At 42.4% G+C, this 14,666-nt stretch overlaps 1 protein-coding gene across 1 annotated transcript; it reads left to right on the top strand.

The window, feature by feature from the left end:
- Window positions 1–8,035: 8,035 nt before the first annotated feature.
- LOC308306670 (uncharacterized protein) lies at window positions 8,036–14,657 on the top strand (the record flags this gene model as incomplete). The annotated part of the gene is made up of 5 exons (XM_080751711.1): window positions 8,036–8,234; window positions 10,453–10,554; window positions 11,515–11,689; window positions 12,273–12,515; window positions 13,274–14,657. The coding sequence occupies 5 exons, from the start codon at window positions 8,036–8,038 to the stop codon at window positions 13,821–13,823; spliced, it is 1,269 nt and encodes a 422-aa protein (XP_080607837.1). The 3' UTR covers window positions 13,824–14,657.
- Window positions 14,658–14,666: the final 9 nt, after the last annotated feature.

Genomic DNA, 14,666 nt, shown 5'->3' with positions numbered 1-14,666 from the left:
CATCATCATTTTTTTTCAAAAGCTGTTTATTTGTATTTTAAACTTGTATTAGTTGCCTATCATTTATAACCTGTAAGATTTTCCACAGTCTGTCTAAAAGTGTGGTTATTTTATCGCTTATCAGTGTTATTCATCTAATACAATTTTGAAATTCAAATTCAATGGCCTAAAGTGTGAACCAATTGGGTGCCTCCGTGTCTATGACATAATATTTTCTGCATCAGGGTGAACCAATCGGGTGCCTCTGTGCCTATGACATCATGGACAAATCGGTATCCTCCTAGTCAAGCTCGACGTTGGGCATTTGGACCTATACATGGAGAAATGGAGCGAACCTGTTTGGCCTAAACATGGAGATGTGGTACAGAATGACTCATATATGGGCATAAAAAGTATGTCATGTGACATCACTTCTTGTACAGACAGTCAGACAGACAGCCATTGACTCCAGCCTAACAATGGCTACTGTCTATGACGGTAGTCCCATATGACATGATGGACTGGACTATCTCCATATATAGTGTTCTCCACATGTTTAGGCCCTATCGCTCACACCATAGGTGGGGTTGGCGATAGGGCCTTTCTGTGTGGAGTTTGCATGTTCTCCCCGTGTCTCCTAGGGTTGATACCCTCACAAAACATGAACAAACTCCCCCCAGAATGACAACAACTAAATCGTCAGAGAAACGCTGTGGTTGGCCAGATGGTCAAGAATTGGCGCGACCTCGCCCTTTAGGGCGAGGTCGCATGTCACCCTGAGGTCGCATTCCACCCTCAGGTGTCTTACTAGTCATATTTGGACTGGGGACCCCCTCACCCGGCACAAGCACTTGGTATTGTAGGAGCTGGCATTATATTTATTTTGACTCGATCTATTCCATTGTGAAAATAGCCGATCTACATGCTGTGAGCATGTAGATTGGCTATTTCTGCCTCTAATATTTAGACAATTTTACCAATGTTTGACCAGAGGCCAAAGGTCTTTAAAGTCCTTAAATTGTCACATTAGAAAAGTGCAGATACCCTGTATACACTTATACTGTATGTTATGTTGGTCTGTAGAGTGAGAAATAATGTTAACATTTAGCTAAACATCTGGGGACCCCCCAAAATTATTTGGGGACCCCTCTGGGGGTCCCGACCCACAGGTTGAGTACCACTGGTTTAACACAGTGGTTCTGTTCTCAACCTATTTCAGTGGTTCTCACACTTTGAAATGTGAAGGTCTCCCTTTAACTTTGACAGTTCAAAGTTACAGACTTGTAAGGGTCAATTTAGACATTCCCATGCATATGTAACGGAGGTGAAAAACGCCTTTTGCTGGGGACCTCAAGGACCACTGGGGGTCCCCGGACCCCACTTTGAAAACCACTGGTTTAATGCACTGCATGCATTGTTTCCCAAACAATGGGTGCCGAGTCTGCCGACCCATTTTTGGGGTGTTGCGCACCTATTTTTATTGGTCGCGGGAACTATTATGTTTTTATTTCCATACGTTTTTTAAATTATTTAAATTATTTGATGTCCCCAGGACATAAAAATAATTAAAAATAAATAAATAGCAGATTTACAGCGATGCATTGTGAGTTTGTAGTTCGGCTATAATAGTTTAGGTCTTGGGCACACTGTGCACTGAACTTGTCAGCTTAACACAAGTTCAGGGTCTCCAACCAAACCACAACTTTGTTTGGCAAGGTTAGCCGTCATAAGAACTTAAGGAGTACCTTTCAGAATTGTGTTCAGTAGTTCTTGCACCTTCAAAATTCCATAACTAGCCAAACAAACTTTGTGGCCCGAACAAGCTGTGTGATTGGTCAGAAGTTCCACATGACCGTTATTTATTTTGTTTCGTTTCCGCATTCTGCCCAAGGGAGCTTTATTCTGCTAGCATTGAAATAGTTTTAAAGAGCGGTGGCTGAGGAGCCAGTCTCAGGGGGTACAACCACCTCTGTAATGCCTCTCTGGGTCACCATAAACACAACCTCCGTGACGATTTCGCCACAGCACGTTGGAGGGAGACCCAAGTTCTAGTAAAAAACTACCGGTTCCAGTGCTGTACACCAGTGGTTCTCAACCTTTTCAGGCCACGACCCCCAAAATAATCCTATTTGAACTGGGGACCCCCCACACGCACTAAAGCATTACATTTTGTATAACACTGTTCTATTGTTACTAGCATATATCGGCTATTTTCAAAATTTCTGCCTCTAATATTTGACAATTTGGCCAATGTTAAATTTATCATTTCAGATGTATTAAAAAGTCCTCAAATTGTCACTTTAGAAGTGTGCAGATATCCTCTATACACTTAAACTTTATGTTGGGTTTATTTACTGTGGAGTGAGAAAACAATGTTGCACATTACGGTAATCATTTGGGGACCCCCCCAAAATAACTTGGGGACCCCCCTGGGGGTCGACCAACAGGTTGAGAACCACTGCTGTACACAATGCTTCTGTGGGCTCGAGCAACGGAGCTGCAAGCCACAGCTTTGCTACGCAGATTACTGAGTGGGCAGGGTCTGTCATTCAGAGCTGAGAGCTTAGACGTAAGGAATAAAATGGTTTTGTCTTTAAGAACTTTGCTCAGAGTCAGTAAGCCCTGCCGATGCCAAACAGAGTTCTTGAGAGGAGCATGGATTTAAAAAGTCAGGAAGTCATCATGATTGTGTTCTGTAGGCAAAGGATTGTGGGTTTGATTACCTGCGGCCATGGTACTGACAGTCCGGATTGGAGGTTTACGGTGGTGCAGACACAAAGGATGGAATGTCCTGGTTGTTCAACCAGTAAATATGCTGGTCTCATAGCTGCAACATCCTGGGTTCTGATCAAGTTCAGGGCATGTAATCCCTTTTCAAATAAGCAAGAAATTCCGTAAAAAAAGGAAAGAAAACACTTTGAACCAGGGTATACAGTAAGAAGGACCAGAAAATATCTAGAGTGCTATGGCATTGGTCTGAGTCTGAGCCTTTTTATTCCGACGCATCATTGGTCCGGCACAGTCCAAGCCTAACCCTTGAACCTCACACTAAAGTCACATTTTTGGACTGTTGACGTTTCAGAATAATGGGCTGTCAGACCAATGGGCAGGCCCCCTAAGTAGTGAAAAGCCCCTCCACACCCTCAATGGGGCTTGCACCAGCACGTGCCCTTTTGGGCCTCATTACGTCTGCCTCGAACGACGACGGACGGGAAGCTATTGAGAAGAGTCGACAGTACGTGTGTCTTCTCTTGAGCAGAGAATACACACAGTTCATACTGGCAGTTTAAGTAAAGCCATATCGAAAGAGGGGTCTCTGGCAGAGGGAGTCTTCCCCTGTTCTTGGGTGGCATTCAGGTCTCTGTGAACACTTAGCACACGGCTGAAAACACTGGCAGACTGCAGTCAATACAGCGGCACTAAAGCAGTAAAGCACTTCCAACTGTAAACAGACACTGACGGAGCTGGGCCTCAGTTGAACCTCACATACCCCTCTGAAAATGCAGGAAGTGTGGACAGGAGGGGATCAAGTGGAATAGATATGATATGATATGATATGATATGATATGATATGATATGATATGATATGATATGATATGATATGATATTGGCTAGACAAGTGATACGTTCTCAGGCAATTGACATTACTTTGCATGTGGTTGCGCTTGAAGTGGCTTGCTCTAATCCATGTCATCAATTTGAGTTGTGGAAAGTCACACACAGAGACACAGAAAGGCACACACACACGGCATGCGTGTAAGCACTGATGCACACACAGAAAGACAGGAACTGAACCGTGGTGTATAAAAGAGGAGATGAAGAGAGGAGAAGAAGAGAAGACTACCGTAGACCACCAGCCACGAGGAAGAAGAGTATTCTTGATATACTGTATCACTGCTTGAGTATGAATGGACACCACTTCAGTGTCCAACTTTATCTAACTGCCAACATAGTCACAGCTGATTTAATACACTCACTTCACAGAGAGAATCATCTTCAGATCAGGGAAAATATTGAAGTTATAGTTTAATCAGAATACAAGCCCTGGCTTCCACGCTGTGTGCACACACATATATTAATGAGTGATTTGTGTGCTGTTCTCAGGGCTGTGTGAGTTGCAGCATCTGTAGGGATGTCCCACAGTCAAAACACATGTGCTAGAAGACATTCCCCTGCTGCTGCAGAGAGGAGCACCCAGAGGGCATTTGACAATGACTCACGTGCAGGGGTGGACAGTAATGAAGTGGGCTACTTGAGTACTGAGGAGAGGGGAGAGGGGAAGTTAATGTAAAAGAAAATAATAAACCAGTAAGACTGCCTAATTGGGAGATAAGCGACCGTCAGGTCGCTCATGGTGGCACTAGAAGAGGGGCATGTGAGAAATCAGGGGCGGAGGTTGTGGTTTGCCAGCCAAGGAGTATGTGTGCAAAGTTTGGCATTTTTGTGTGCAAAGTTTGGCATGGATAGGACGGTGCCGGAGATAAGTGTCTGCAAAAAGCAACCTCATGGTGGCGCTAGAAGAGGGGCATGTGAGAAATCAGGGGCGGAGGTTGTGGTTTTGCCAGGCAAGGAGTGTGTGTGCAAAGTTTGTCATGGATAGGGGCAACGGTGCCGGAGATAAGAGTAGGGCCAAAAGTGTGACATGACATGACATGACATGACATGACATGACATGACATGACATGACATGACATGACATGACATGACGGACAGACGGAGGGACAGACGGAGGGACAGACAGACAGACAGACAGACAGACAGACAGACAGACAGACAGACAGACAGCCGGTGGAGGTTTTCATAGTAACTTTTTAAAGTAGTGAAAATAACTTTTTAAAGTAGTGAAAATATCTATTCGGTTATTTTCACTGGGTTTGGGTCCCGGGAGAGTTTGGTACGCGAGCTAAGAAGTTTGGGAATAGGCCTACTGGGGTAGAGGTAGGGTTGATTTTGTTGACTAAAACTATGACAAAAGAAGTTCGTCGACTACCTTTTTTCACTGACAAAAAAAACTAAATTAAAACTAAATAAAAACTAAGCATGGTGTGACGTGACGCTACGAGATGAGTTGAAAGTAAAGGGAGGTTGTGAGATACTGTATAAATGGAGGACAGGAGGCCAAGGGCTGCGAATAAAGGGAGTGAAAATGAGAGATGACGGGAAAGGGGGTGAATGACTTCATGTCTGGTATGAGGATGGAGGGAAACAGGAGATCAGGAAGCCAATGAGAGGAGGAACGAGAGCGGTTGAGGAGTATTACTTGGCGAGTTATTTGCTTTCTCTTTTTTTTCATATTATTTGTTGATGACTTCCTTTCTTTGGTTTACTATTAAGTGTCTTGCTTGGTTTGATACTACTTATCTTGTTTTGTTGTTATTGTTTTTATTTATTACGTATTACCTTATGTTATTTTTACATACGCACCACTTAAAGACGCAGCACACACTCTGGCCAGCACTGCACACTCATTCACGCTTCGCATGCATGTGTGTGCACGTGATACCAGCACACAAGTGTGATATTTGCAATGATTATTATAGATGAAAGGAGGCCAAAGTTTGATTGGATAAAAAGGTGGGAGGATAAAAATGATGAAACATGTTATAAGCCAACGACCACATGGAGTTGGAATAACAAGAGGAAGCTAATGTATAGAAAAAGAACACAAACTAGATTACCTTGAGGTTTGTGCCATTGATAACATGTATAGGACAGGCATTTCATGGCCAAGGCCTCAAGTTAGATCTATTTGGGGGCATTATAATTCTTATTTATTAATATTATTTCATTTAACCATTATAAAAAATAGAAAAATAAACCTATCATTTATTGATGAAGAGGAACTACGTCACGGGTGCAGTGGCTGCAAGTTCCCAAAGTGCAACCCTGCAACCTAACTTGCCCTAGCCTCGTCGACCTTGCAGGCTTATGCAAAGGCAACATTTTTATTAGATAATCATAGTTATATACGTAGATGCCATTGTTGACCTGGCATCCTATAGCATGTATAGTTTCAATGTACAGATTATATATACCGGTAGGCCTTTATATATATATATGTTTATTTTTTATTTTGGTTATTCTACTGTTAGACTGAAGATTATTGGTTTACCTATGATCTTAGAATACCATATGCATTTCATGTAACTTGTAATCGTCAATTGTTCCTTTACATGGTTTGAGAGCCATTATATTAACGGGAGCTCTGGCTGTTGATAAACAAATTTGTTGCTGTAGGGATTTCATATCTCTAATCATATCATTACAGAGCAAGAATGCAACTGCAATACTGCCACCAAGTGGAAGAAATACAGTTTCTTTAAAACATTTGAAAGCTGAACTCAATGCAAATCTCTGCCAGGCATGTCTGATGTTATCAGTATGGTCTGGTGTTATCAGTATGGGCATTGGGGGGATCAGCGGTAATGGAAAGTCCTTGTGCAGAGGTAGGCTAATGTATATCGATGGCCAAAGTGCAAAAAAACCTGCAAATTTCATGATTTTTGGATTTCACTTGAAATAAGACAACTGCTGCACATGGTCAGTCTAGGTAAATTGAAGCATTTTTCTGTTTTTTTTTGCAAGCTAGAAAATTGAAAAAATGAACCAATATTTGATTGTTGTAGGGAGCTAGAAAATCAGGCAATAGAAGGAAAAAATATTTTTTTTAAATTCAATTCCGACTGAAAATTGGATTATACTTTAACCCCCTGACCTTTACTGACCACCACGCTGGATATGGGCACTGCTTGTGTTTTTGCCCCCCTGGGGATGTGCCATTCTTGTGGCAAACTAGTAGGCCTACATGATCTTCCTGGGCTTTCCACTTGGGCCATCATCACATCCAGTGTGTTTATTAAACCCACGATGTGGGAAGTTCTGGGAACAATATCCCGGGGCGCTATAAACAAATGGAAACAGGACGATTTACCAATAAGGGGCTAAACACATTAGATAGCGAAAACTATAGAAAGTCATGACTGAACCTTAACTTAAAATAAAAGAATATATTTACTTACCCTGCAATGCAAGAACATATTGTTGTTCAGTTATGTGTCTATCCACGATATTAATGGACAAGACGTGGGGTGGCTGACGTTTGCATTGCGACCGGTGAGCTTTCGTCTCGATTTTAAATACTTTGTCATTGTCATTACTCTGGTGACAGAATAGTGTGTATGTATTTTTCAAATGCATATTGCAATCCTTTCTGCCTTGTTCTCTCTGATATTTCCGAACCACTACTCCAGAAATGTGCTATGATTTCTTTGGGTATGTCTTGAACTGTTACCAACTCCATATCGGTACACACCGATGCACGCCGCCATGGCAGCTTGCCAAAGTCACCTGCCTTAGTTGTTGCTAACGTGGCATTGGACAAGGACGGGTTTTGGAGGGGCATAGCGACTGGTCAATTGTCCCTCCCAGACAAACATGGCAAGGAAACTAGCACAACCAGCAACATACATTTATTACAGTAGGCCTATTTAATTAATTATAAAATGACCTTCTTTTTTAAACAATGTTATTTTCTATATTCAACAAAGCAACAACAACCACTCACTTATACATATTTTTTATTTGTTTAACTTTTTTTTAAACATAAAACATAAAAGAATAACAACAATTTATTTAATTACGAATTTTAATTTTATTTCTTTTTAAAACATTTTTCTTTTACAAGCGAGCCCACACTGTTTCGTAGGAACAGTATCTCAAGTTACAAATAATTATGTTATTAGGCCTATAATAATTATACAAATAAATGAAATATATATAGGCTATTCTTTTAAATGTAGAGTCATAAAAATTGGTCAGTGACCCACAAATGGGTCCCGACTCACTGTTTGGGAAACGGTGCGCTAATGGAACAATGAGCTTTGGTGTGCATATTACCTCTATTATGCAGCAATGACGAATCTGACGAGTGGCGATCCAATCCAAAAGGAGAATAGTCTTTTATTTTGAAAAACGTGACCTGGAAGGTAAAACAGCATCCCGTGTTGTTGTTTGACAAACGTGTCCTGTGCTGAGAAGAAGATCACATGAATGAAGGATGTCTAAAATAGAGCTTCTTAAAAGGCTGGTCCAGCAGAGACTGAGCACCGCTGTGGAGGAGATCCTGAGTCTGATGGAGAAGACCTTCACTCAGTATGAGGAGGAGATGGAGGCTGGGTGGAGGAGGCATGGAGGAGAGGAGGAGGTGGAGGAGGGATGCAGACATACATACTGCAGACAGGACGAGAGGAAGAGAGGTCAGAGCTAATAAACACTCACCCTGAGATAGATGGTTAAGCTAGCTCTGGTCCATAGCGTTAGAGCATGTTAAAGGAGTACTTCACCCGCAAAATGTCCCCCCCCCCCCCCCCCATTGATTACTCATGCCATGGAGACTTGAGTTCAATGATATTTTGTTGTTGTGATTGCACTGTGATTGCATGGACCTGCTCTGTTCCTAGTCCTCTGGCTCCACCTAGTGGTGAAAGGTTATATACTGGTATATCTAAAGAAAACCCTGCATTTTATAGGCTATAATTTACAATTTAGGCATTTAGCCATCACCTCTAGAACCAGAGCGATTTACAACAAGCAAGGTAATACATCAACATTAATCAATTAATAATTAGAGGGTCAGTTTGTAAGAAAAAGAGACACCAGATGATCAGCGTTCTTTTCAGAAATGTCTTCTACAGTGACTGTGGATGTTCGAACTTCAACCATATCTCTGTGGTCTAGGAGAAATTATGTCCAAAAATATTAACTTTTCAAGAATTGCAAAAAACACACAATAAAAACAAAAACAAACAAAAAACACTGCCTCATCAAAATCAGATAGTTGAACGTGTGCTTATCATCACTTTAACCAAATACAGCTCAATGGAGTTAGGAGGTTTTTATATTATCATCACTTTAACCAAATTCGGCTCAATGGAGTTAGGAGGTTTTTATATTATCATCACTTTTCACAAATTCGGCTCAATGGAGTTAGGAGGTTTTTATATTATCATCACTTTACCCAAATTCGGCTCAATGGAGTTAGGAGGTTTTTATATTATCATCACTTTTCACAAATACAGTCAGCTCATACTTTTGTAGCTCGTTGTTTTCAGTGTTATGATATCAGCTCATAACAAACAACCAGCGCTCTGCTGAAGGAATCATCTTAAGATACCACATATTTGGATACCATACTCATATTGCTATTTAAAGTAGCAAAAGAAAAACATCCACTTGATATTAATAAAAAAAGGAACAAAAAAGTACAGTAGATACATTGCAAAACGGGGGGTTTCCCCCAAAAATACATGTTTTTCTCATAGACTTTAAAAAAATATGGACGGTGCGAAGCCATTGGTTTCTATGCGGCGAAAATTACGCTTTTTTGTCCCTTGTATGGGTGTCGCCATCATTGTTTGAATGGTACCCCAGGAATCATAAGGAATGCTATTGGCTGCCAACGGTCACGTGGAACCGCAGGGATACATGGGAGAATGTGGTCGGAGCCTCCCGAAATACAGCACACGAAGAAGAACACAGCCGGCTGGTATCAGCTTAGTTGGCCACGCCCCCCGCAACTTTATCATCAATTTTAACATAAATGGGAACATATTTGCACAAAACTCATATCATGGTAATTGAAAGGCAGTTTTTCACTAGCGACAGGAACCATAAAGTATTTATGACGATGTTTATTAAGGTTAGAAAATCAAAGGGGAAAATTAATGGAGTCCAGGGGAGAAAAAAATATTTTTGGTACCTCACGGGGGGAGAACAGCGCAACTAGCGGCCAATCATGGGATCTTTCTCTTCCGGGAAAGCTTTATGAATAATCCAGCCAACAACACCCCTGGTTTTTCTTAGTTTAACCAAAATAGTGCCTCCGAAACAGGCAGAGGGCAGAGTGAGAGAGAGAGAGAGCAGCGCATCTAGGCTGACTCGCACTGACCAGGGAATTGAGGAAGTAGCCTCAACATAACATTTATTTTAATTGTAATTCGGCACATTTAATATACCCAATAGAATATCTTAGTTACATCGATATCGTTCATGTGAACTAGTTTGTTGAAGCTTATTCATTATAATGATCAAAATCGCTATGACCACGCCGCGCCGTACCGCACCAACAAATATTCACGGTGTATTCACTCTATTGTGTTGCGAACTTGCGAAATGTTCCTATTTATCATGACAAAGCAAAATAAAATAAAAAATAAATTAAAAGAAATATCAATTTAAAACTACACTCTTTCTATTGATGTGAATGAAAGAATGAGGACTTCCCACTGCACAACTCCACCCTCTGTAGCAAAATAGAAGGATTTTTCTGGTTGGCCAGTCAGGGACCAATCAGAAAGCTAACAAAGGGTGAATCAAAAGGTTTAGTCAGAAGAGCTTTTTAATACTTTTTAATATTGGTTCAATATCTGTTATCGGTGTCTGTGTGACCAGACTGTGATGTGTCTGTGAGTCCAGAGCTCCAGCAGGTGTTTATCTGCGGCTGTGGGGAGGAGAATCCACATGAGGAGCATTCCAGATGCTGTCTGGACCAAGATGGACTTCAACATATTATTAAAGGTATAATATAATACAAGATGGACCTCTACACATTAAAGGTATAATATAATACAGGTATAATATTCTTTCAATATTTGCCACGCCCATTACAAAATATGTTCAGTGAATAATGGAGTGTAACGAAATGTAAATTCAGGCTGAGTGTCAGGCTAAGGGTCGATTCACACTGTAATAAGGAGCCGAACTAATTTCGGTTCGGCAATGTCCAGACCCAAATATGGGTTTCCCCTCCCGGTTCGGGGGGGCGTCAACCGACTAAACTCGGCTCCACGGTGCTGCCGAAATGTTGTGACCTCCCGACTTAATTTCGGTACGCAGCGGTGTCTTCTCATTCATTCAGCCCGGCTCCAAGTTCATATGCTCGGCTGTGAAGCCAAGGAACAGCTTTGCTGCGTGTATCGCTAACGCATCGCCGACCGTTTTAAAGAGAAAGGAAGAGCTTAAGGGAGTCATCCAGACCAAAACACATGTAGGGTTAAATCTGCCTTTTATCATACCCCTTTATACCTGCTTTAGTCCATTTTTTTCATAGCTGCCCCTGTTGCTAGATTTCAGCTGCCCCTGTTGCTAGATTTTGCAGGCCCTCTCATAACTAACAGAGTAGATAGACTTTATACTAGTGCGGTTATTTCTTCAGCTTCAAAGTTAGTATTTTTTTATTGGATTGTGTTTACACAACGTCCTGAGACCAACCACAGGGGTCGGTTTTGACCTCACAGGCACCCTTACTTGTCAAACCGACCCCTCCCTCCCCTCCCTTTCTAGCCTCTCCTCTCCCTGCTCTGGTGCAGAGCAGAAGCCGTTTGACAAGTAAGGGTAAGGTTTGAGAATCCAACAGAGTTAGGAGGTTTAATCAGAAGCGCTTTTTAATACATGTGTAAAACCCACACACAGACATAAAGGATTTTCAATAGCATTGATTTATCTAAGGAAATAAAATGTCGTGTTTTCTCTCTTAAGAAGAACAGGAGGAGGTGTGGAGCAGAGATAGAGATGTGCTGTGGGAGATGGAGCAGGGAGACCGTGGCTTTAAGATCCATCAAACCTGTGAAACAAATGGACACACCCGGGAGGGAAGGAACCTACACACCCAGGAAGATGGCAGCCTGCGATCCCATCTTCAGCAGATCCACCGGTAGGTTTGCCTGGCTCCAGCCCCTGAATCGCTAGCCACTCCCATTAAAAAAAATGGTTTAGGCCAGGGGTTCCCAAACTTTTTTGTCTCAGGGCACCCCATTAATATTTTTTTAATCCGAGGCACCCCTACATTATAATTTTCACTCCGAGCACCTTATATTTATAGCATATCATCGTTGTCGGCAATGTCGGGTGGAAACCTTGTATGTCCAAAACCGTTCGTTTTGTATTTATCATCTATAAAATGTACTAAACTAGTGAAAACAGCAGATCTACAATCACACAAACATTATAGGTTGGAATAATAAGCAACTTGGTAACAAACATTCTGTACAACTGGCCCACTGGCCGTGTCCCTCTGCCTGCCCTTTGCAGGCTAATGGAAGCTACAAATACAAACATTGGGCACACATGAGCTGTCCCATCGCCTGAAGGGCTGGTCCCTTCTGATTGGTTCAGAAACAGACAGGCTTGTGTTTCAGACTGAAACTTCAAAATAAAATGCCCAAAAAGCCATTTCACTAGGTCTTTAAATGAAAGAACCGTTGAAGAACCATGGCTGTTCCTGTGTCTCTCCACAGCGTGGAGAAGAGCCAAGAAGAAAAAGAGGTGAAACCAGAACCCAGCGCCGTGGGTCCAGAACCCGACCCCCGGGGTCTCCCTGTGGTCCCTCCCTCTGAGGTCACGACCCAGGAAGGAGTCGCTGAGCGCCAAGGAGAAGACGGCGGGCCGCCTTGTTCAGGTCGCAACCCGCGGAAACGGAAACGCCAGGCTCCTCCTCCTCACATCGCCGAAACCCGCCTGGAGTCCGTGGAGCGCCTGAGGTTTGAGGAAGACAATCTTATTGTTATTGATATGTTTGATTGATTGATTGAATATTTTATTAGACAAACATGCAGGACAGTACATGTGGAGTCGAAACAGAACTACAGTCAAACACACCATGCCTAAAAGTAGTGTTATTATGACGTTCGATAATTCAACGTCACATTCGTCCGGCGCTGGTGAATGCTAACCTGGTGAAATGCTAACCTGGCGACGCTGGTGAATGCTAAACTGGTGAATGTTAACCTGGTGAATGCTACTATGCCTAAACCTAACCCTAACCCTTACCTCAGCAAAAATATGCCTAAACCTAACCATAACCTTTAGTCGGAATAATGTGACGTTGAAATATCGAGATTTTACCCTGACTAACCCTATCTCTAACCCTAACGGCAATTGTAGTAGGGTTGTCCCGATCAGGTTTTTATGCTTCCGATCCCGATCACATATTTTTGCTCCCGATCCGATCCCGATCTTTCCCGATCCGATCTTTCGGCAATGCAAGAAAAAAACACATTTTTTTTTAAATTACAGTATCCATGGATATAGCTTATTTCTTTTCTCACTTAGTGCAGCATTGGATAAAAAAACAAAAAAAAAATCTCCCAATTCCAATCCGATCTTTTTCACCCCGATCCGATACCCGATCACCGATCCCTAAAGCGCAGTCAGAGTAATGAGGTGTCGGACTTTCATAACCCTCCGTAAGCATTGCCTCTGGCACCTTTTCACTGATTGATCCTGAACTCCACCACAGGTTTCACCTGGAAACCTTCGGAGAGGCCGGTTTCAGCGTGAGGGCGGAAGGCAGGACCAACGGGAAGACAGCGTTTCATCAGCGCCACGGCGGGTTCAGTCCGGGTCAGACGGCGTTCAGCGGCTCAGCGAGGATCAGCGACTGCAGCGGAGCAGAGAAACCACAGCGCTGGCTCGTGTCCTCCTCCCAAAGACACTTCAACCAGGGAGGAGACATGGACGTCATGAGTCCCCCTGGTGGGAATGTCAAACACTTCAACCAGGGAGGAGACGTGGACGTCATGAGTCCCCCAGGTGGTGGGTTTGTGTGCTGCGTCTGTGAGAAAGGCTTTTCCCTGAACGGAAACCTGAAGAGACATATGCGGATCCACACAGGAGAGAAGCCCTTCGGTTGTCTGGTCTGCGACAAGAGCTTCAACCAGAGCGACACCCTGAAGAAACACATGAGGACGCATCCAGACCAAGCTGCTCGACAGGACGCCGGTCTAGATAACATCGCTGGACGTGAGAATGTGGCTGTTGGGCCACCAGATATTTGGCAAAACATTTAAGATTGTTTTTATAGTAATATCGTCTCGTATAGTATCATAAGTGGCTCTGGATCGTGAGTGTCTGTTAAATGCCTGGATAGTAAATTGTTTCTGTTGGGTTGACGAATGAATGAATGAGTGAGTGAATTAATGAGCGAATTACCAAAGAAGTGGAAGTCACACAGTTACGTGTAAATCCCTGGGTTAGGGTTACATTTTTTTTTTAATAACACACAAAAACACACTATTTTAAGTTTCTCAAGTATAAGGAATCTCAAACAGATACACCCGCACACTGCCACTTACACATTCCGTTTATTACAACTTTGAATAAACTCCCCTCTGTAGGGTGTGCGGGTGTATCTGTTCTGTTACCTACGCACCTGCCTGAAAGGAACTGGCTGTGCCAGAGTCTTCTCTTCACAAGTTTCTCAAGTATAAAATCTAAATGAGCTCTCATGGTGTCATAATGCCATGTGTTGTGAGTGAGCTTGTAGATCGTCTATTTTCTGTTTCTTTTGCGTGACACTGTTGTACGATCATGTAAGGCAATAATTTATGGAAGAAATAACTTAAATAAAGTTTTAAAAACATGTGGAGCTGCAAGGTTTCTGCCTCACAACAACCATATGGATTATTATTTGTTTTGTTTGTTATTTTAATCCACAGTCCACACTGTCAAAGTTGATGTAACTCTTTCCTCCTTGATGGGGTCCCCCCTATGGTAGATAGTTAGGAACCAAATGGACCCTTATAGGTTCAAAATATACTCTTGTACACAAGTGTAATTATCCATGAAAAGCTGAAATGTCAGAATCAACATTAGTTTTACTCTAGAATCCTAAACTCAGAGCTTTAATATCA

The sequence above is a fragment of the Nannobrachium achirus genome (assembly GCF_963921795.1).
Source record: "Nannobrachium achirus genome assembly, chromosome: 21".
Taxonomy (NCBI): domain Eukaryota; kingdom Metazoa; phylum Chordata; class Actinopteri; order Myctophiformes; family Myctophidae; genus Nannobrachium; species Nannobrachium achirus.
The sequence above is the reverse complement of the archived record's forward strand: the minus strand, read 5'-3'. Positions and strand labels throughout refer to the sequence as shown.